The sequence below is a fragment of the Pygocentrus nattereri genome, chromosome 24 (assembly GCF_015220715.1).
Source record: "Pygocentrus nattereri isolate fPygNat1 chromosome 24, fPygNat1.pri, whole genome shotgun sequence".
Classification (NCBI taxonomy): domain Eukaryota; kingdom Metazoa; phylum Chordata; class Actinopteri; order Characiformes; family Serrasalmidae; genus Pygocentrus; species Pygocentrus nattereri.
In genome coordinates, this window is record NC_051234.1 from 26,189,921 (window position 1) to 26,211,200 (window position 21,280).

Here is a 21,280-nt window from a genome sequence, read left to right on the forward strand (position 1 = left end):
TAACCTCCAGCCCACAGCTGCCCTTAAAGGGGAATTACACTGATTTTTCAAAATGTCTGCATACTTCAGTGGTCACAATGTAAACAAAGGGACCCAGAGAGACTCCAATGTCTTTACAGTGGTGGTGGTGGTGGTGGTAGTAATGAGGGGTTACATTGTTTTCAGTGCAAATATACCCATTTAATTTATTTTTTGCAAACACTTTTTCCAAAACAACAATTTTATTTGTTTGTATTTTTTTCCCACAAGAACCTGCATATGTTTTATGTGTCCTGTTGAAAATGGAAAGTTTCCTTTAGGTACTGTATTGACTTAAAACACCGTCCATGTTTCTCTCCACAATGAATGGGTTTTAATAAATGTTTATCCCAAAACTATGGTAAAACAATGTCCCAGGCACCAGGCAGCATAGTCATAACACTGTGTGTAATAACTTTCTGTGAGGGATCTTTTAGAGCCATTCAACTCTTCAGACGTCTGGTTCCTATCGCCACCACTGTGAACAATTCTATCTCTGTAAGATGCTCTAGAACGGAGCATTTCACACCAAACTACTCTGAATGACTTTGTTTACATCCTGGCCGTTTAATTATCTGGAACGTTTTGAAAAGCGGTAGAGTTCCCCTTCAGATATTTATTTAACATTTATACATAATGTTTTATTTAAAACAATGGTACAAACACAAATTTTCCTTTTACACGATGCTGTTGCAAACATTGAACACCTTCTGCATCTTCTAAATCGTAGTTGCAAAAACACAAGTAGGCTCCTTTCAAGGGCATGAAAGTAGATGTTCATGAAAATGCTATTTTAATCAGCATGAAAAGTTCAAACAATAATTAACCAAATAGTTTCCTCAATAATAAAAATCAAAGCAAAATTCATTTCCATGTGGTCAGTAACATCAAAATTAAAGCTGATGTTACTGACCACACAGAAAAGGCCCAGTCATTAACCAGGTTTTGTAGAGACAAGACATCAGGATGTAACTCTTGTATGCTTTTTTTTGTTGTTGTTGTTGTTGTTGTTGTTGTTGTTTACTGAGTTAAAACAGAGCTAAATGAAAAGCAAGGACATGCTTTTTTCTTTTGAATATGGTTTCAGCATCTTAGTTCAATAACAAGATTTATTGGCAAATACTTTTTTATTATCAACTTTATCGCTTTAATGTTCCATACAGCGTCTCTGTTGGCACAGCCATAGAAATGCACTTTATAAAGTTCCATTTGTGTAGTTTTAAGAGAATTGTTTAAAAATGGTTAAAGAAAACAAGACAAAGCAGTCTAATTAAAACAGCCTACACTCTAAACAACTAAAGTGCTAAAGAGGGTTCTTTGAAGTGCTGTAAGAGAACCAATTTTGGTTTGCTGAAGAACCTTTCAGTGGTTCGACCATCTTTGTAAACGACATGGGCGAGCATGCAGAACCTCCAGGTGAGGTACACCATTCTACACCATTTAAACGTGCTCCCTTGAACTCTACCTCACTGCCAGGTTTGTAGGACATTTCCTAAAGTTTCACTAACTTTATTGTTGTAAATTTAAACATCTTCTGGGATGAGTTGAAGTTTATCAGTATCACCCAGCACTAGGTGACCCTTAGAAAAAAAAGCTTGGTTGCATGTTGTGGCTATCTGAGTAGAAATTAGGCCTAGTTCTTGGAGAGTTGGGGGTACAGTAGGTGCCATAGCTTGTCTTATGATGACATCTAGTGAAATGGCCCAGCTTCATTATAGTTGCCACAAATTCTTTTGAGATCAGTTTTCATGCTCTTATAAACAAATGTGTGTTGGTGGTAGTTGGAATAAAATAAGCCGCATTACAGAAGCTTTCCATGCAAATCCATAGTTAATGTGATTTTTTTAAACCATGACAGTTTGGAGAAATTCAGTCAAGCGTCACAATGCAATCTGGAAAATGAGGCAGTTGTAATTCAGTGGTCATGTGACTGAGTAGAGCTTGATTGTCACTTTTAGTAACAGACAGTGTTAATGTCTTCATTTTTTTACTCAAATCCTATGAAAAGGACAAGTTATTGTGAGACACCTGTAGTCATACTCGCCCCGTACAGTAGTCATGAAGACCTGAATGCACACTATATTTCACCCTCTGTTACCCACTTAACACGCTAGTCACCCTAATCCCCCATGCTTGGTGTCTGAAGTTTGCTTTTGTGGCTTTGTCCTGGAGCTAAAACGCTAATGTTGCTAATGAGTAGCGAAAGTTTTTACCCCACCAAACACAATCATGGTGTTTACCACAATCAACTACTACTCGCTAACTGGGTAAGTAGCCAATAGGAACTAGCATAGTTCAGCTACGTTCACACGTGAAGCAAGTTAATGCTGTGTGGCTGTTGGAATAAAGCATCGTTTAGCACCATTTTGCATGACCAATGGCAGCATATAGCTGTGTAAATGTTGATATTGTGATACCATCTGCCAAAAATTTGTGATGGAGTGCACTTACATGCACTTGTCTTAAATTATTAGTAAAGTGTTTCTTTTTACATAAATGGCTGCAACTGTAACAACTGTAATTTCCCCCTGGGATCAATAAAGGAATCCGAATCTGAATCTGAATCTGAAAAAAAATCTGATTGTGTCAGTAAGCCATTCAACGCGTTTACATGCACTTCCAAAAAAAATCTGATTGTGTCAGTAAGCCATTCAACGCGTTTACACACACTTGCAAAAAAAATCTGATTGTGTCAGTAAGCCATTCAACGCGTTTACATGCACTTCCAAAAAAAATCTGATTGTGTCAGTAAGCCATTCAACGCGTTTACACACACTTGCAAAAAAAATCTGATTGTGTCAGTAAGTCATTCAACGCGTTTACACACACTTTCAAAAAAAATCAGATTTTGTCAGTAAGCCATTCAACGCGTTTACACACACTTGCAAAAAAAATCAGATTTTGTCAGTAAGCCATTCAACGCGTTTACACACACTTGCAAAAAAAATCAGATTTTGTCAGTAAGCCATTCAACGCGTTTACATGCACTTGCAAAAAAATCTGATTTTGTCAGTAAGCCATTCAACGCGTTTACACACACTTGCAAAAAAAATCTGATTTTGTCAATAAGCCATTCAATGCGTTTACACACACTTGCAAAAAAATCTGATTTTGTCAGTAAGCCATTCAACGCGTTTACATGCACTTGCAAAAAAATCTGATTTTGTCAGTAAGCCATTCAACGCGTTTACACACACTTGCAAAAAAAATCTGATTTTGTCAATAAGCCATTCAATGCGTTTACACACACTTGCAAATAAATCTGATTTTGTCAGTAAGCCATTCAACGCATTTACACACACTTGCAAAAAAATCTGATTTTGTCAGTAAGCCATTCAATGCGTTTACACGCACTTGAAAAAAAAATCTGATTTTGTCAGTAAGCCATTCAACGCGTTTACACGCACTTGCAAAAAAAATCTGATTTTGTCAGTAAGCCATTCAACGCGTTTACACACACTTGCAAAAAAATCTGATTTTGTCAGTAAGCCATTCAATGCGTTTACATGCACTTGCAAAAAAAAATCTGATTTTGTCAGTAAGCCATTCAACGCGTTTACATACACTTGCAAAAAAAATCTGATTTTGTCAGTAAGCCATTCAACGCGTTTACACACACTTGCAAAAAAAATCTGATTTTGTCAATAAGCCATTCAATGCGTTTACACACACTTGCAAATAAATCTGATTTTGTCAGTAAGCCATTCAACGCATTTACACACACTTGCAAAAAAATCTGATTTTGTCAGTAAGCCATTCAATGCGTTTACACGCACTTGAAAAAAAAATCTGATTTTGTCAGTAAGCCATTCAACGCGTTTACACGCACTTGCAAAAAAAATCTGATTTTGTCAGTAAGCCATTCAACGCGTTTACACACACTTGCAAAAAAATCTGATTTTGTCAGTAAGCCATTCAATGCGTTTACATGCACTTGCAAAAAAAAATCTGATTTTGTCAGTAAGCCATTCAACGCGTTTACATACACTTGCAAAAAAAATCTGATTTTGTCAGTAAGCCATTCAACGCGTTTACACACACTTGCAAAAAAAATCTGATTTTGTCAGTAAGCCATTCAACGCGTTTACATGCACTTGCAAATAAAATCTGATTTTGTCAGTAAGCCATTCAACGCGTTTACATGCACTTGCAAATAAAATCTGATTTTGTCAGTAAGCCATTCAATGCGTTTACATGCACTTGCAAAAAAATCTGATTGTGTCAGTAAGCCATTCAACGCGTTTGCACACACTTTCAAAAAAAATCTGTTTGTTTCAGTAAGCCATTCAACGCGTTTACACACACTTGCAAAAAAAATCTGATTGTGTCAGTAAGCCATTACATGCACTTGGGTAATCAGATAATAGGAAAACTTTGGGTCTGTATTAGTCATTTGTAAGTCGCTTTGGATAAAAGCGTCTGCTAAATGTAATGTAACGTAATGTAATGTAATGTAAAGTCATGGCAATTGTTGGATTTCTGCTTTGCACCAAGCCAATAAATTCACAGAAGAAGACATGATGTATGTAAAACTCAAAACATCGAGTCACTTTAGTGGGAAATATGAATGTACATCATCTAGAAGACAAAGAATGTTTGAATTCTTCATTTCAGCAAGCATATAGTTGGTTTCAGTGTTGCTCCAAAAGTGTTTTTTTCACGGGTGCTGCGTTAAAGGCTTCTTGCCATTTCCGGGACAGTGGTCTGTTTTCACACATGCGCAGACTGAGAAAGCCAGAAGAAAGAGTTAGGGTGTACATGCACTGAGAAACCTGAACACTGAGCTAAAATCAAGCTCTTTATCGGATTTCTTCATTCGATTTCTAGGCCTTAGTCTGATCTAAGAAATCGGAGTATGCTGTATACATGCCCACTTGAATAATCAGAAAACTGCCAAAATCCAAAATTATTATTTTTTAAGTGCATGTAAACGCACTCAGTTACTCAACGGCTCAGCAATGCTTGAAGCAAATTTATGATGATTTTGGCGCGTAGTTTACTCAGTGCTAACAAGTCGCTATAAACATCCATTACATATTAGCTGTTGGCCTCACAGCTATAGTGCAAAACTAGAAAATCTAATTTCAGACACCAAACACATCTTGGCTGTTGAAATACATTTGGGATAATTGGTCTAAGACTCTTTTGATTTAATATATCTTGTGAAGCTGATAGAGCCGTTTGCCATTGCCAGGTTGAGACATGCCAGTTCCAGACCAGCCAGCTGAAGCTGAGAATCCTGCCATGCTGAGCCCGGGGCTGAACGCCTCCAATGGGGACAAAGCAGAAACAGAGACCACCTCTGCCATCCTGGCCTCAGTTAAAGAGCAGGTAAGCCCCTCTCTATAAAGCTGTATTGTCTCCCACTCGACACGGAGTGCCTTCGACATTGAGCTGCATGGCTGGGCTTTACCTGTGCTCGGAGCTGAATTGTTAGTGCCGTCGGCTGTGAGTTTGAGTGGGCTCTCAGGTCACATAGGCGATCTGAGTGCATTTGTCATTTTAATATTAGTGTCAGGGTTTCCCGGCTGCTGAGAGTGGGAGATTAAAAGGGAAATGAGGAGAGCCAAAAGACAATTCTCCAAGCTCTGTGCTAAAGCACTGATGTTGTTAAGGACTTATTAGTTTTTTTTCAACATATTGCTCCAGTTTTTTAATTAGGAGATGTAATAAAGGGAGCTCAAAAGAAAAAAGTGCTCAAGTTTTAGCAGATTTCTTTTTCATAAGGTTAGACATGGCCTGATTTGCGATTTTTCTTTTCCAATATCAATATAAAAGGATTGTTCTGTACCAATTTTAGACCGTATTTTACAAATACACTTTAATAGGAGTTGTTTTTAACTGGAGCAGTTCATTCAAGATTTTTATCTAAAAGTATGCTCACTCTTTTGTACCTGCAACTAAGTAGTGTGACGTGACTTAACCACAGCTGTAAAATATACTATCCAAAATAAAAAATGTAAAATGAAAAATGTAAAAAGGTAATTATTTTTTGAAAAATTAGAAGCTTCTTTTTCTTATGTAAATGTTCGTCTATATGTGGCTGTTACAGTCACAGACACCGTGTAACAGCCCATCCTGCTAAATAAGTTAATCACTGATACATTGGATGGAGTTATGTAAGTAAACGTGAGCTCTGATGTAAACAATGCCAGTAATGTTAATGCATACTCACCGGCCACTTTATTAGGTAGTAAATTGCTAGTAAAAGGCTGGACCCCCTTTTGCCTTCAGAACTGCCTCAATTCTTCATGTCAGACTTTCAACGAGATGCTGGAAACATTGCTCAGAGATTTTGTTTGGTTATTTGAGTTACTGTTATCTTTCTATCATCTGGAACCAGTCTGCCCATTCTCCTCTGACCTCTCACATCAACAAGGCATTTTCGTCCACACAACTGACCGCTCACTGGATATTTTCTCTTTTTCGGACCGTTCTCTGTAAACCCTAGAGATGGTTATGTGGGAAAATCCCAGTAGATCAGCAGTTTCTGAAATACTCAGACCAGCCTGTCTGGCACCAACAACCACGCCACGTTCAAAGTCACTTAAATCACCTTTCTTCCCCATCCTGATGCTCAGTCTGCACTTCAGCAAGTTGTTTTGACCACCTCTACATGTCTAAAAGCATTGAGTTGTGGCCATAGGATTGGCTAGTTAGCTATTTGTGTTAACAAGCAATTGGACTAGCATTAGGTATACCTAATAAAGTGGCCAGTGAATGTATATGCCTTTTTAAAACTTTTACATTTTATTTTGTAAAACTCTGACATGGTATAAGAAGGTTTTGGGTTTGTCGTCCCCTCTGTCCTGGATGCTTATTAATTATCAGTCTTGTTGACATTTGTATTTTGATTTAGTGCAAACTAACTTTGTTTTTGTTGCAGCAGACATAAAGGAATAGCCAGTCTTTTAGGGTTAGCCTTAGCCTAACATGGACACCAAACACGTTTCCTCTCATGTGGCCTGAGAAGTCACCTGACTTGGCTACCTGCATCAGATGAGGCCACAGTATTGGGGCTGTATGCATGAAAGAAGCTGTGAATCGGCTGGTACTGATAAGTGCAATTTCACAAATTCCATGAGTGTCTGAGAGGCAGAGGCAGTATTTGGGATGCACGTATGAGACTAATGATTGAAAAATTCAAAAAGCTAAAGTTGCCTTCTTATTCAAAATTCAGTTCCACCTTAAATGGTGCTGCAGTTGTAACCAGAGGTGGATGAAGTACACAAATCACGTACTTGAGTTAAAGTAGAGATACCCAAGGTAAAATATTACTCCAGTAAAAGTAGAAGTCCTTACTCTAGACCTCCACTTGAGTACAAGTACAAAAGTATTTGGCTTCAAATGTACTTAAGTATCAAAGTAAAAGTACTAAAATGTCCTGTAAAATGTCCTGTTATCATTTTTATAACAAGACTGGCTTCATGAACTCATTTCAGGTGAAAGTCCTCCAGCGTCTCTCTTGGTAATGCAGTCTTTTAATAGAACGTCATTAATTAGTGACGCTGACGTCTATTAAAATGATCATAAGCACAAAACACTGAAGGTAAACAGTTTCCATCAGGGAGAACCGAGTGGCTCTGAAATCACTTTTACACACAAGCAAAGTTTCAGTTTCAGATTTATTTACAACTTAGTTCCAAGTTTAAGTTGAATAAAAACTGGCTTTAAACTCAGGATCACAAATAAGTTTTCTAATTTACTATAAAATGAAAGTGTTTGTGTGAATTCAGAAAAAAGAAACGTGCCAGTCACGACTGCATATGTGGACATATTTCTATATTGTGGTCTTTACACAAAGTTAGGTTAGTTCATCATTTAGGTGACGTATGTGCTCCCAAATGTTTACGCTGCTGCACTGACGTTGATCCGAGTGCTGCACTGGGTCGGTATGACCAGCAGGTCAAAACAAGCTCAGAACAAAGTGACCGCTGTGCCCTGATTGGTGCTCTTGCTTTGCACTTCTTTTGTTTTGACATGTGATGTTTTTATACACACAGAAACCAAAAGGACTGACAGATTTCTCAAAATGTGGTGGAGGAAAAAGTCAGATATTAGACTCTGAAATGTGGAGTGAAAGGAAAAAAGTCACCCAGAATGGAAAAACTTCAGTACAGATACACCAAAAAATACTAAAGTACAGAAACCAATTACATTTACTCAGTTACTGTCCACCCCTGGTTGTAACTGGAACGGAAGATTAAAACAAAAAGCTGCTTGGTGGGAAGTCTACTTCAGTATTGTAGAAATTCTGACGTTAAACAATTTTAGTATGATTATTGCACCATTAATGTTCTGAAATACAGGGAATCTGTCAGAAATTTAAATTATACTGTGATATGAATTTTCTACCTGTCTGCCCACTGCTAATCTCAGCTCTAATACTGATACTAGGTATAACGGCGGTACCACATCAACATAGAGATAAATATTAACTGAACTGGGGTAAAACAAACAGTGTGTTCTCAAGTATTAAATTGCATTAAAACTGAGAAAAACAGGATGAATATCGAATAAGGAGAAGGAGTTAAATTAGTCCCGTGTGTTGTTTGAGGTGCACAAATGAATCTGCAAGGTTTGTTTTCGGAGCACAGTGTGCGAAGTTCATATTGGATGGAGACAAAGATAAAGGCTTCAGTGCTGATACGGCTAATGAACCATTAAATATGAGGTGACTACAATAAGCTATTGTGCTGATACAATGTCAGTTTTTCATTTCTGCCTGATTACAAGCAACCTGTATTTTACCAAATGATGACTTTTATGCGGTTATTAAATACTACCCATTACCACCTCCCGTTCCAAAAGAGCTTACGTGTGCGTGCGGCTGACTCCTCACATCCATCACAACACTGGCCGTTAGTTTTATTAAGACACAAAGGGCTCCCTGCACTGCCTCACCAGGTACGGCTCTCCCAGCAATATATATTAGGCGCTTTCAGTGTGTTGACGGCTGAGTGTGCAGCTTTAATAAGGGGAAGAGCATTAAAAACACAGACAGCTGATGCTGCAGCCTCTGTATAAAACTGGCGCTGTGGCTTCTCTCTGGATTTGATTAATGTGCCTGTGCACGTCTGCCTCAGCCTCCCAGTGAAGAGGCATTTGAAAGTAACACCAGCTCCAGGGTTGAGACGGCTGTGTATTAGGAGCCGATACGTTGGTTGGTTGGCCGATTATATCGGCTGATACTTGTGATCCAGTGGGTTTTATGGTTTGGGTGAAAATGGCATCAGTAATTTTTACGTTGTAACAAACAGAAGCCTTTAATGTTATAAGAACCATTCATTTTTTATAGACTGCTTAACTGCTACTTCCTCCATTCAGATAAACACATTCGTAGTAGAAATGAAAAAAAAAGTACAAAAAATAAAAGCTAATTTACATACAGCTATGAAACTGATAAGAATGCTGATAAAATTTACCCCTCCCTATAATATTTATATTATTAAAAGCTGAATATCTAATTGTACTTTTCTTTGATCAATGTTGTGACTGCGATTTAAATTTCAATCATTTTTAATTTAATTTTAAGTATAAGTATATATCTTAAATGCTTAAGGGGTTAATATAAAGTTTTAAATGTTAAATGTTAACTTTGTGTCACGCAGCCTCCTGAACCCCTTGTGGATACGGACTCGATCTCCCAGAATCCTCTGGAAGATCACATGACAAACCATGTGACTCAGCGCCCCTATCAGCGCTCCAGCTCTCTGGAATATTGATAAGCATCACCTGTGTGTTGTATCATGTGATATATCTAGAGTAGTATATAGCCCGGGCTATAGCTTAGAATAGTCGTAAGGTATTGATTCACTCTGTGTTGATCTACTGAGTGGTTTTTCTATTGTGGTGTATTTCGTGTGTGACCGCTTGCTGTTCGTTTTCCGGTTAATGCTCTTTTTGCCCAGCTCCTTGGATTTGTTTGCTATTCTCTCTGATTTTGGAATTGAACTCAGCCTGTTTTTTGACTACGGCTTGAAACTCTGTTTATATCGGTAAAGCCCTTTCGGTAACCTTCATCTGCGAGCGTCTGACTGTGTATCTATAATTAAAGTTTCAGCTCCTGCGATTTGAAAAATGCTCTCTTTTAACTCACAATTTAGATGTAAAATAATTCATCGCTAAGCATAAGTTTCTGCTGTTTGGGTTTGACATTTGACTGAGTTGACAGTCATATCAGTCTGTAATCCTCATCAAGTAATCATCAAGAAGACCTTTTAATTTCTGATTTTGTGTGTGTGTGTGTGTGTATATATATATATACATATATATATATATATATATATATATATATATATATATATATATTGCACTGCTCAAAAAAATAATGGGAACATTTAAACAACACAATATAACTCCAAGGAAATCAAACTGTCCACTTAGGAAGCAACACTGATTGACAATCAGTTTCACAGCTGTTGTGCAAACGGAATAGACAACAGGTGGAAATTATTGACAATTAGCAAGACACACTCAATAAAGGAGTGGTTCTGCAGGTGGGACCACAGACCACTTCTCAGTATCTTTCTGCCTTCTGGCTGATGTTTTGGTCAGTTTTGAATGTTGGTGGTGCTTTCACACTCGTGGTAGCATGAGACGGACTCTACAACCCACACAAGTGGCTCAGGTAGTGCAGCTCGTCCAGGATGGGACATCAATGCGAGCTGTGGCAAGAAGGTTTGCTGTGTCTGTCAGCGTAGTGTCCAGAGGCTGGAGGTGCTACCAGGAGACAGGCCAGTACACCAGGAGACGTGGAGGAGGCCGTAGGAGGGCAACAGCAGGACCGATACCTCCGCCTTTGTGCAAGGAGGAACAGGAGGAGCACTGCCAGAGCCCTGCAAAATGACCTCCAGCAGGCCACAAATGTGCATGTGTCTGCACAAACTGTTAGAAACCGACTCCATGAGGATGGTATGAGGGCCCGACGTCCACAGATGGGGGTTGTGCTCACAGCTCAACACCGTGCAGGGTGCTTGGCGCCCTGTGCTATTCACAGATGAAAGCAGGTTCACACTGAGCACATGTGACAGACGTGACAGAGTCTGGAGACGCCGTGAAGAGTGATCTGCTGCCTGCAACATCCTTCAGCATGACCGGTTTGGCAGTGGGTCAGTAATGGTGTGGGGTGGCATTTCTTTGGAGGGCCGCACAGCCCTCCATGTGCTCGCCAGAGGTAGCCTGACTGCCGTTAGGTGCCGAGATGAGATCCTCAGACCCCTTGTGAGACCATATGCTGGTGCGGTTGGCCCTGGGTTCCTCCTAATGCAGGACAATGCTAGACCTCCTGTGACTGGAGTTTGTCAGCAGTTCCTGCAAGATGAAGGCATTGAAGCTATGGACCGGCCCGCCCGTTCCCCAGACCTGAATCCGATTGAGCACATCTGGGACGTCATGTCTCGCTCCATCCACCAACACCACGTTGCACCACAGACTGTCCAGGAGTTGGCAGATGCTTTAGTCCAGATCTGAGAGGAGATCCCTCAGGAGACCATCTGCCACCTCATCAGGAGCGTGCCCAGGTGTTGTAGGGAGGTCATACAGGCACGTGGAGGCCACACACAATACTGAGCCTCATTTTGACTTGTTTTAAAGACATTACATCAAAGTTGGATCAGCCTGTCGTGTGTTTTTCCACTTTAATTTTGTGTGGGACTCCAAATCCAGGCCTCCATTGGTGAATAAATTTGATTTCCATTGATGACTTTTGTGTGATTTTGTTGTCAGCACATTCAACTGTGTACAGAACAAAGTATTCAATGAGAATATTTCATTCATTCAGATCTAGGATGTGTTATTTGAGTGTTCCCTTTATTCTTTTGAGCAGTGTATATATAACAGAATTTTTAGTCCTTTAAAATGACGCTCTGGCCACAATGGAAAATAACCATTACACCACTACATCTGTGGTAAACAAGCTTACTTGTGTCCTAGTTCTGCAGTTGTCTCTAGAGTGAGATTCTTCTAGTTTAAAGATTAGTAACCCCCCTCCCCACATCTGATTATGTATCTTGAAGGTGGGAACAACTTTTGATAAACTACAAACTACGTCTGGGTGGATTTTGGGGCCAAGCTTCTTCATCTTTTGAATTGTTTTCCAGCTGATGAACACAGAAGGATTCCAGATAGGTACCATTACTGCTAAGAAGTTTATCTTATTGCTGCTGTATAATTGTAGTAACTGCCTTTACGTCATCATTACTGTGTTGAGAATGAATAACTCAAACGACAGAAATGGCTTGTCTAGAGAAGTTAAAGTAGCTACCTGACTAAATATATTAACTCTGTGTGAGTTACTTCTTTGCTATGGCTGAAAGGGTGACCCATAGAATCGCTCTTTTCTTCATGATTCTGTTTGAGGAATGAAGTAAGAGTTACACTAAGACTAGCTTGGTTGTATATATTAGCCTGTAGATCAGTGGCTAGCAGTGAGTGTTGGTCGACACCACAGGGATTCCTAATGGTTGCATGTATTTGCATAATGCATGCATGTATTGTAGTGAGAGAAAATTCATGAAGGAAACCATGAAGACAATATCCTGCGAATCCTGTTAAATCGATGAGGTTGAGCGATGCAGTGTAGCACTACAGACTGCTGCACAACACAGTAAATAACATTAAAATCTGGTTTTATATTGATATCGATCCTATTTTATTTGTTCTAATAAACAGCTTGACATTTATTAGCAGCTATTGCCGATATGTGGAAAAGTCAATGAGTGATTGCTTCTATGTTGTGGGAGCTTTCTTTGCTGAAACCTAAAATACATGAAAATGACTCTGATCACAGTTCTGCACAGTTAAGCAGCATTTTTAATATTTAACACTGCGTTCCTTTATGCAGATGCATGTATGTGGCTCTCATTCTTGATTTAGACTGACATTTAAGCTTCTGTGCAAATATTAGCATCAATAAAGAAGACGTAAACTTAGCGAAGTAATAAAATTCTGTGTCTTCAGTGCGTAGAGACGACCTTTACACTTTGGATCCTGTATCTAATTGACTCCGTCTGCTCCTTGGTATGTTAGTCAGTGTTCTACACTTTATTTCCTCATCGTTTGGCTGTAGTAGCACAGTGCATGGCCTGACCACAGGGACAAACATGATGCAGTGGATCTTAATTTTTTAGACTTTTCGTCCAATCAGTTGGGAGAATCGAGAATGTTGGCATCAGACATTTGTAAATCAAACTGCTTTTTTCATCACATGCAACACAAAAGCAATGAATTGCGGCCCCACAGTGCATTGATAATAACACGTTCTGGTCTTGTAAAGTGAAATCCAGGTACAATTTGATTCATTTTTAGCAATTCTGCTGCAAATAAGACTCCCCCTTTGATCACGTAAGCCAACTATTGTAACCTTGTTTTCTGTTGCAAGGATGAAAGGCTATTTTTGAACTCTCACATTGTATCCAAGCTTCATTATAGCAAATTCCTTTCATATCTGCAGGAGGAAAAATCAGCCAGTAGGACAGTAGTTCTTTTGGAAAGTATTTTATCATGTCTATTACACTCAGAATAGCCGCTCACTCTTAGTGTACCTGTTGTCCAAATCTGCAATCAAAGAGCCAGGCTGGTCACAGGAATAATGACCAATTTTGACCCTAAAAACACTTATTCGAGTGAGACTGGAAATACTAAGCATCTTATTCAAAGGTATGAAATACAGAACAGTAACAAATACACCTTGACTATTGACCGTTTCATATGGAGGAGAAATGTGGTACCACAGGCTACTTCACTTGCACCTTGAAAGCTTTGGGGTTTTAGCTTTTGAAGATGTTTTAATACAAATACATACATACAAGCATGTTTTCGTTGTCATTTTGAAGTAACTGTACATATTAATCCTGTTTCAAGTACAGTCTCACCAGTGGGGATTCGCCATGGCTTTTTCCCTAGATAGTACTGTCCCACTGGGATTTGAACACTGCACTAGAGTGTTCAGTTTCGAAGGTCAGCCCAACAGTTAGGTTTAGTTCTACTCGTTGATCAAATATGTCTGCTAATACATCCTGTCTTAGCACACAATGCATCCCTAAAACGCAGCCAAAACGGTAAGCCATGCTGGAGTCTTCTGGATTAAAACAGAGTTGGTGTGTGTCAGATTTACAGAGTGCAGTATGCTAGATGGTTTAACTGACCTAATGCTCACGAGAGCTGCCAACTCACTCAGCCTTGCAGCGTAAGTTACATTAGAGGACGCATATCTGTGGAAATACATATCAGTTTTTTTTTTTTTAAATAAATAAGTGTTTGACGTGGTTGTAAAAGCATTGTTGATGTTTTGAAACATAACCACAGTCTTAATCATTTTACCATGTAATCTCAGCATAACATTTGTGACACCATGGCCAGAATGCAGGTTCACATCAGTGTAAACAAACATGTCTAAAGTCACAGATGGCTTTATTTTAAAATGCTTAATATGTGGGTGGATTTTTGGAGAGCCAAAAATGACATACAAAAGGGTTAAACATTAAGTTTATTTTGATGAAAATATTATGTGTACATATGTGTGACAGCATTAATGACCGTGTTACTTTAGAAATAATGCCAAAGCTCTGGGGGTGGTCTCAAGTGGTGGGGCAAAATGTATTAGGTCTGCGGAAAAAAAATGAACTAAGAAGTGCCAGTGGGACAACGGCTGATGGAAGCCAACTGGGCCACTGACGACAGCTCCCAGGACAAAAGTTAGTTTCATGCATCGTTTCTTCTCTTATTGGGGTTAAGCATCCATTTGCCTTAATGAGAGCACCAGTGCTATCAGGTAAGGCTTACACTTGTCTCTTGAGACAGACCCTGTTCATTTCAACCCATTTTTCCAGTAACTTTGTGCTTTATGTTCAAGCAAAACACAACATTGACACTCTTACATTACAGGATCCAGCTGGAGGGTGTCTATATGCAACTTTCAACCGACATGATGAACGCTGACCAGCAAACCACGAGACCCAATTCTCGGCCTGAAACAGCAGGTGAAATGTTGAAAAACGCACACCTGAAATGCGTGTCCAGTTCATGGAAGAGCAAGGTAGAATGGACAGGAACTATTTGAAGGCTACCTACATAAGGGCTTCATAACACATTCATAAGCACTGAATAATGCGTTTATGAAGCACTACTTGAACATTTATTAAGTGCTTATGTCAGTTCTCGCAGATGTTTTATGAAATAAATGACATTGTAGTGACATAATATGAATAAACGTTGAACATATTTACAGCACTGAACATTTAAAACACTATACATAATTGCATCAATCATCTTATCTATGCCATGGAGGGAAGAGGGGGTGGTTTCCAGGCATATTTCACCTGATATTAATACAATGTTGTCTTAAGAATGCTGACATATATAGTTATGTATAGTGTTTTAAATATGTTTAGTGCTGTAAATATGTTCAAGGTTTATTCATATTATGTCAGTACAATGTCATTTATTTCATAAAACATCTTATGTCAGGTTGCGAGATCCGACATAAGCACTTAATAAATGTTCAAGTAGTGCTTCATAAACACATTATTCAGCGCTTATGAATGCATCATGAAGCCCTTATGTAGGTAGCCTTCAAATAAAGTGTTACCGGTCTAATCCTTACCTGATAGGATGAGCTTATGTCATAGCTGTAATATAACAATGTGTCCCAATAAGAGTTTTAACGGACAGTGTCATTGTAATTTAGTTTGACCCTGCAAATATCGTTGGACTCTACTCAGATAGCTTTGTTTGCTCAGGACATCAAATTCTAGCTCAGCCAGGCAGCAGTAAAAAAATCACAACTGACATTTCGTTTCACAAGTGATAACATTTGTTAAAACGGTGTCTGTATTGAGGATACAGACTTAAGCTTGAGGATCACAGTCCTCTCAGCGAACATGCAGTTTTTACTTTGGCAAACGTCTCCAAGCAGCTGAAATTGAGATTTGAATTCATTCTGCGATGAGTTTACTGTCGTTCTGATTGTGCTAATAAGTCAGTGTTCTCTGTATTTAAGGAGGGTGTTTTTCAAATGCCTATCCAGCTCTGTGGTTCTGCCAGCCACAGCTCACTCTTAATGCCCTTGCTGTGGTATAAGCACTCAAACATTTCAAGTTTTCAGACCACTTTTAGTGCCATAGAATTTCAGTGTGTGCTTTTAACAGTAGTATAGAAAAAAACCTGTCAAATCAAAGTTAAGGCAAATTTGCTCTTAATACCAAGGATGACACTTTGAGGAAAATGAGTATCAGCAAATATAGTTGTATGCAAAAGTTTAAACACCCCAGGTCAAAGGACTTTTTTTTTTAATTTTCAAAGTAAAAATAAGTTAAATGTGACATTTTCTCCACAGTTTTTATTTATTTGCTGAGTTTAGTTTATTGGGAAAAAATGAAGAATTTAAAATGTGCCACAACTTTTGCACAGACCACATTTTATTTTATTTTTTTTTACTAGAAAGTTAAATTTAGCAAACAAGTAGTAAATGAGTGCATTTGCACGCACTCAATAATTCGATCATAACTGGATTTCTGCAGTTGTCTGATTATTCAAATGGTCATGGAAGCAGCCTACTTTGACTTCTTAGATCTGAGTGAGGTCTAGTAATCTGATTGAGAAATCCTATAAAGAGAGCTGAATGTTTTTGGTCACCTGTCCAAGCTTTTCTGTCACTTGATAACTAGATCTAGTGGTTAGAATTCTTTGTGTGTGTGGCTCACTGGACAAACCAAAGGAGTCCCTCAGGTGTACCGTGCTACGCTGGGGATGGAGATCCTGCCATAATGGAGTACTCTAGGAGGCTTGACGGGTACAGAAACGTTGATTAGGCCTGAGGCACTTCGGGTTTGACCTCCACATGGCCTCAGCTAAGCCTCTGGAGTGCCAAGTCTTCACCTCTGTGGCCACCCGGACTGTCACTCAAAGAGGTAATAAGCAGCTGTGGGGTAATGCGCAAGAGCGATCACCATGAGCGACGGCATCATCGTAATCACTGTCCTCATCATCTCCACCATCAAAATGGTAATGGGCTTTGGCTACATAGAGCTGATTCTGCCTGTTCGAGCACAAAACCATTTAGGCGTTTGTTTGAATATGGAAGCTACGGTGTATGACCGGATTGGAGTTGTTTGTGTTCTGCGGTCGCTGTGCACTACCCACAGCTTTCGGTAAAGACTCTCAGTTGTGCCTGCTGCCTGCATTCATTGAGCGTGAGGTAGGGTGGATTTGTGTGCGAATAAAGACAGAGGCAGAAAAGGCATACATATTGATGGGATGCAAATGCCGGGCCCAACTTTCTTGCGCTGGATGCGTGTGTTCTTTGAAGTGTTCTTTTTTGCGATGTTCTGGAGGCTGCGCTAGCGTACCCTACTCACGACTCCCCTGTTATCCAGGCTGACAAATGAAGCTGTCTCATTTAGGATATGCAACGGCACTATCAGGAAGCCTTTGCCTGTGATATAAAGCCAATGCAAATGACTGAACCTTGGCCCAGGGATTAGAGTTAGCTTTAATCCACATGAAAGACAAGGATATGTATCTTTTATCTGCATGATCAGTGCCACACGTGTAACTTATGATACATCGTAGACGTAATTGTATGTGCACGGAAGCCGGTCGTATGGCAACTAGACTGTCCAGCTGCTACAGATTGTATTCCTCAGTGTACTCACAGAATTCAATATGGCACAGTGCAAATAAGTTGTGTAGGTGACAAATCAAAGCCCGGAATATCTGACTCACAATCAGGCCTCAGTCAGCAGTGAATAATTCAAGTGCTGGTGAATCAACAGAAGCCGCTTCTTAAGAAATGTGTTCGGAGATTTGCGCCGCAGTGCCCAAGCCCATCATTCATTTACTCACGCTTTCCACCTACATGGTAAAGCTCTTGATAGTGTTCTTGTCACAGAGTCCCCAAGACAGGGATATTGACGAGGGTGCTGTCATGGAACTTTATTGTTCCACCTTATCTGTTCCATTGCCTTCTGTCTTCACCCATTTCTCGTATGTCACCGTGTCTCCTCCTGTGACTTATTATTCTTGTGTTTTGTGTGAATAGTCCTAGGTTTTGTTTTTTCTTCCTAAAGTCTACTGGTTTATGTCTGTCCTCCTGAGCTGAGATTCCTGCATTATCCCTGACTTCCTGGAATTCTTATGCCATGTTTGGTGTTGTTAACTTGTAAAGTCAGGAGGTTGTCATGTCAGTAAATTGTAACTACCAGTTGTTTGCATTTGGATCATCATGGGCAACAAGTAGATTTCTTATGTGATGATCACCAGTGGCATCATTCACTGCACGGCAGGCTCTCAGAAATGAAATTTTAATTTTCCTTTGTTTGTCAAATTTTGAATTTTATTAGTGTGTAGTGATTGTTTCATCCATAATTTATCATTTTAAGCAAACTTAAAAGTGCTAGCCAGTACATGAGTAGCATACATAGCACTGAAGAGTTGTACACACATCTTAATATTTTTCATTAAAACACAAAAAAGTTTACTTCACTGCAGAAAATAGGTGTTTTGTCATAGTAGCAGTTCTTAGTGTTCCACACTGATTTTCGGATTTTGGCACATTTACTTAAAAAAAAAAGAAAAAAAAAAAGAGAAAATTAACTTGCCATGTGGCCATGAGGGACAGGGGTGCAGTCTCACTTCCTGCTCTGAAATGCAGAGCTATAGGTTAAAACTCTTTTTGGTTTGGTAGTGGCATAAAAAAGGGAGCGGGGGGGGGGGTAATTTTTTATTTATTTAGAAAGTTAAACTCATGAGACTAAATAGTTCAACTTCACTGTATTAGGAATCATAAATATGTTTTAAAAAATGGGAAAAATATATTAAAAAGTATCAGTGTAAATGTAAATTTAGTCGAATGACCACTATAAATTATGATTTTGTGTATCTTTAGCTTATTTCAAATTCTGCTTTGGGCTTAAACAGATCACAACAATTTTTGTTAATACCTAAAGGCTTTTTCTAAATAGGTTTTTGTGCAATTTGGACTAATTATGTAGAATGTTCCATAAACATTACATGACTGTTAGCTTAGTATGCTACAGAGTGCCTGCATTTGGAGCCTTGGCTTGTCAGAAAAGGTCTGCTCTCAGAAACAGGCCATACAGCGTAATAGAGAATATATTTCTGCCTATCTTAATAGTAGATACATTGCTTTGATCAGTGGCTGAATTCCTAAACATATGTTGGATGTTTGCAAGTTGCATGTAAAATTAAATGCATACAAACACCTTTAAAACCTACATAGTTTGTTTAGTGCCAGCAATATCTTGTTTTTCTGTGTTTGGTAGCCATTGTGTATGGTTTGGAGACTGTGGCTCTGTCTAAAAGACAGGAGGCTGAGCTGGAGGTGGCGGAGATGAAGATGCTGAGATTTTCGTTGGGAGTGACAAGGATGGACAAGATTAGAAATGAGCAGATCAGAGGGACAGTGAAGGTGGAGCAGTTTGGAGATAAAGCCAGAGAGGACAGGTTGAGATGGTTTGGACATGTGTTGAGGAGGAATAGTGGATATATTGGGCAAAGAATGTTGGAGATGGAGCTGCCGGGTAGAAGGAGAAGAGGTAGACCTCAGAGAAGGTTTATGGAGGTAGTGAAGGTGGACATGGAGATAGTTGGTGTAAAAATAGAGGAGGCAGTGGATAGGGCAAGATGGAGGCAGTTGATCCGCTGTGGCGACCCCTAAAGGGAGCAGCCGAAAGAAGAAGAAGAAGAAGGTAGCCATTGTGTGACTAACTGGCCTGAAAGATGCCACGAGCCTCTGCAGAGGAAGCTTTAAACACTGAAAGATCACTGATTAATTTTGTCACTATCATTCAGCACCAGCACATACATCCTGCTTCCCAGCCACGATTGTTACAGTTCTCATCAGGCAGAGTCTTTTTAAGCATGACCAGCTGTATCTTCTTTGAGAATGAGATACATCCACTCTGTCACATCTGGCTCTTCTTTGGCAACTCTTTCATTCCGCTGTTGCTATCAGCTCCCTTTGAGAAAGGCCAAGGATACACACAGACATAAATCTGTTCTGACAGTCTTTGCCTTGTGATAGATTCTCCTCTGGCCTACAAGCTTTTAGGTAGAAGGAAACTGCTGGGTTTGGAATCAATAAAGGCAAGAGTCTTAGATTAGGGTCAATAGAGTTTACTGATTTAAAACCTCAGGTTAGAGTTTAGCAATAGGGCATTTTCAGGCTTTTCAGAAGATCCATTCTGTGGCCTTTCTGTCATTCTTTCATGCTAAATTGATTGCTTATGTAATCTTATGTCAATTAAAAGTTTGTCAGAATATAAAATATGCACAATTTTCCACTTACCTAAGGTTTGGTCGACCATCTAAGACAGGTTTGGAGTCCAAACTTTGCTTCTTTAGTTTTGTGCTAGAGCTACAAAGCTAACATTGCTTGTCAATAGTCACCCAAATATTTTATGTAAATGCATCCACAAAACTTCTGTCAACCTGTTCAAACCACATTCAGGTCAAGATCAAACAAGCTTGTTAATATGTTGTAGGACACAGTAGGACTCGTTATGAGCTATAAAAATTACTTCAACACTGCAGGCAGCCTTTTTGGAAAACACCAAGGCTATTGTAGATTAGAAGGCTGATGTTAGATCAGATTCCTCCTTACGTATGGAGGTCATTGTCATAAAAATTCTAGACCAACAGTCCTATGAGGGGTGGATCCTGGTCTGGACATCTTTGGAGGACCCCGACCCCAACACTGACAGTTAAAAAACAACACAAAAATTAGACCTAAAAATAACTTTAGTAAACATCAGTAAATGGCTCATGTTTGTTTATTTCTGATGCTGAAAAGTCATGTAAACAAATAAAATTATTTATTCTCAATTAATGTGCCTCTTATTTCCGGCACGGTTATGTTTCTGCACATTTTGGGTATTAGGGGACCTTTAATTTAAATTCAATTTAAATTAAGACTATGGGGTGAAAAGCCACTAATTCATTTATTTTTTATTATATATTATATATTGTGGTCCAAGACCCCCGGTCACTGGCCATACTGGCCTGGTCAGTGGCATTTACAACCCCATTTCCAAAAGAGTTGGGACACTGTGCAAAATGTGAATAAAACAAAATGCAATGATGTGCAAATCATTCAAACCTTATATTGAAAATAGTATAAAGACAACAAAAACTGAGAAACTTGTTGTTTTTTGAAAAATATTTGCCCATTTTGAATTTGATGCCAACAACATGTTCCAAAAAAGTTGGGACGGGAGCAGCAAAAGGCTGGTAAACTTGTGTA

The 21,280-nt window shown here is 39.2% G+C and overlaps 1 protein-coding gene across 1 annotated transcript in view; it reads left to right on the plus strand.

The window, feature by feature from the left end:
- ctnnd2a (catenin (cadherin-associated protein), delta 2a) overlaps nucleotides 1-21,280 on the plus strand; it is a 570,926-nt gene that overhangs the window by 48,140 nt on the left and 501,506 nt on the right. The window contains exon 2 of the mRNA XM_017716448.2: nucleotides 5,213-5,349. Coding sequence (XP_017571937.2) covers nucleotides 5,221-5,349 — 129 coding nt within the window. The 5' untranslated portion in view covers nucleotides 5,213-5,220. The remainder of the gene's footprint in view (nucleotides 1-5,212; nucleotides 5,350-21,280) is intronic.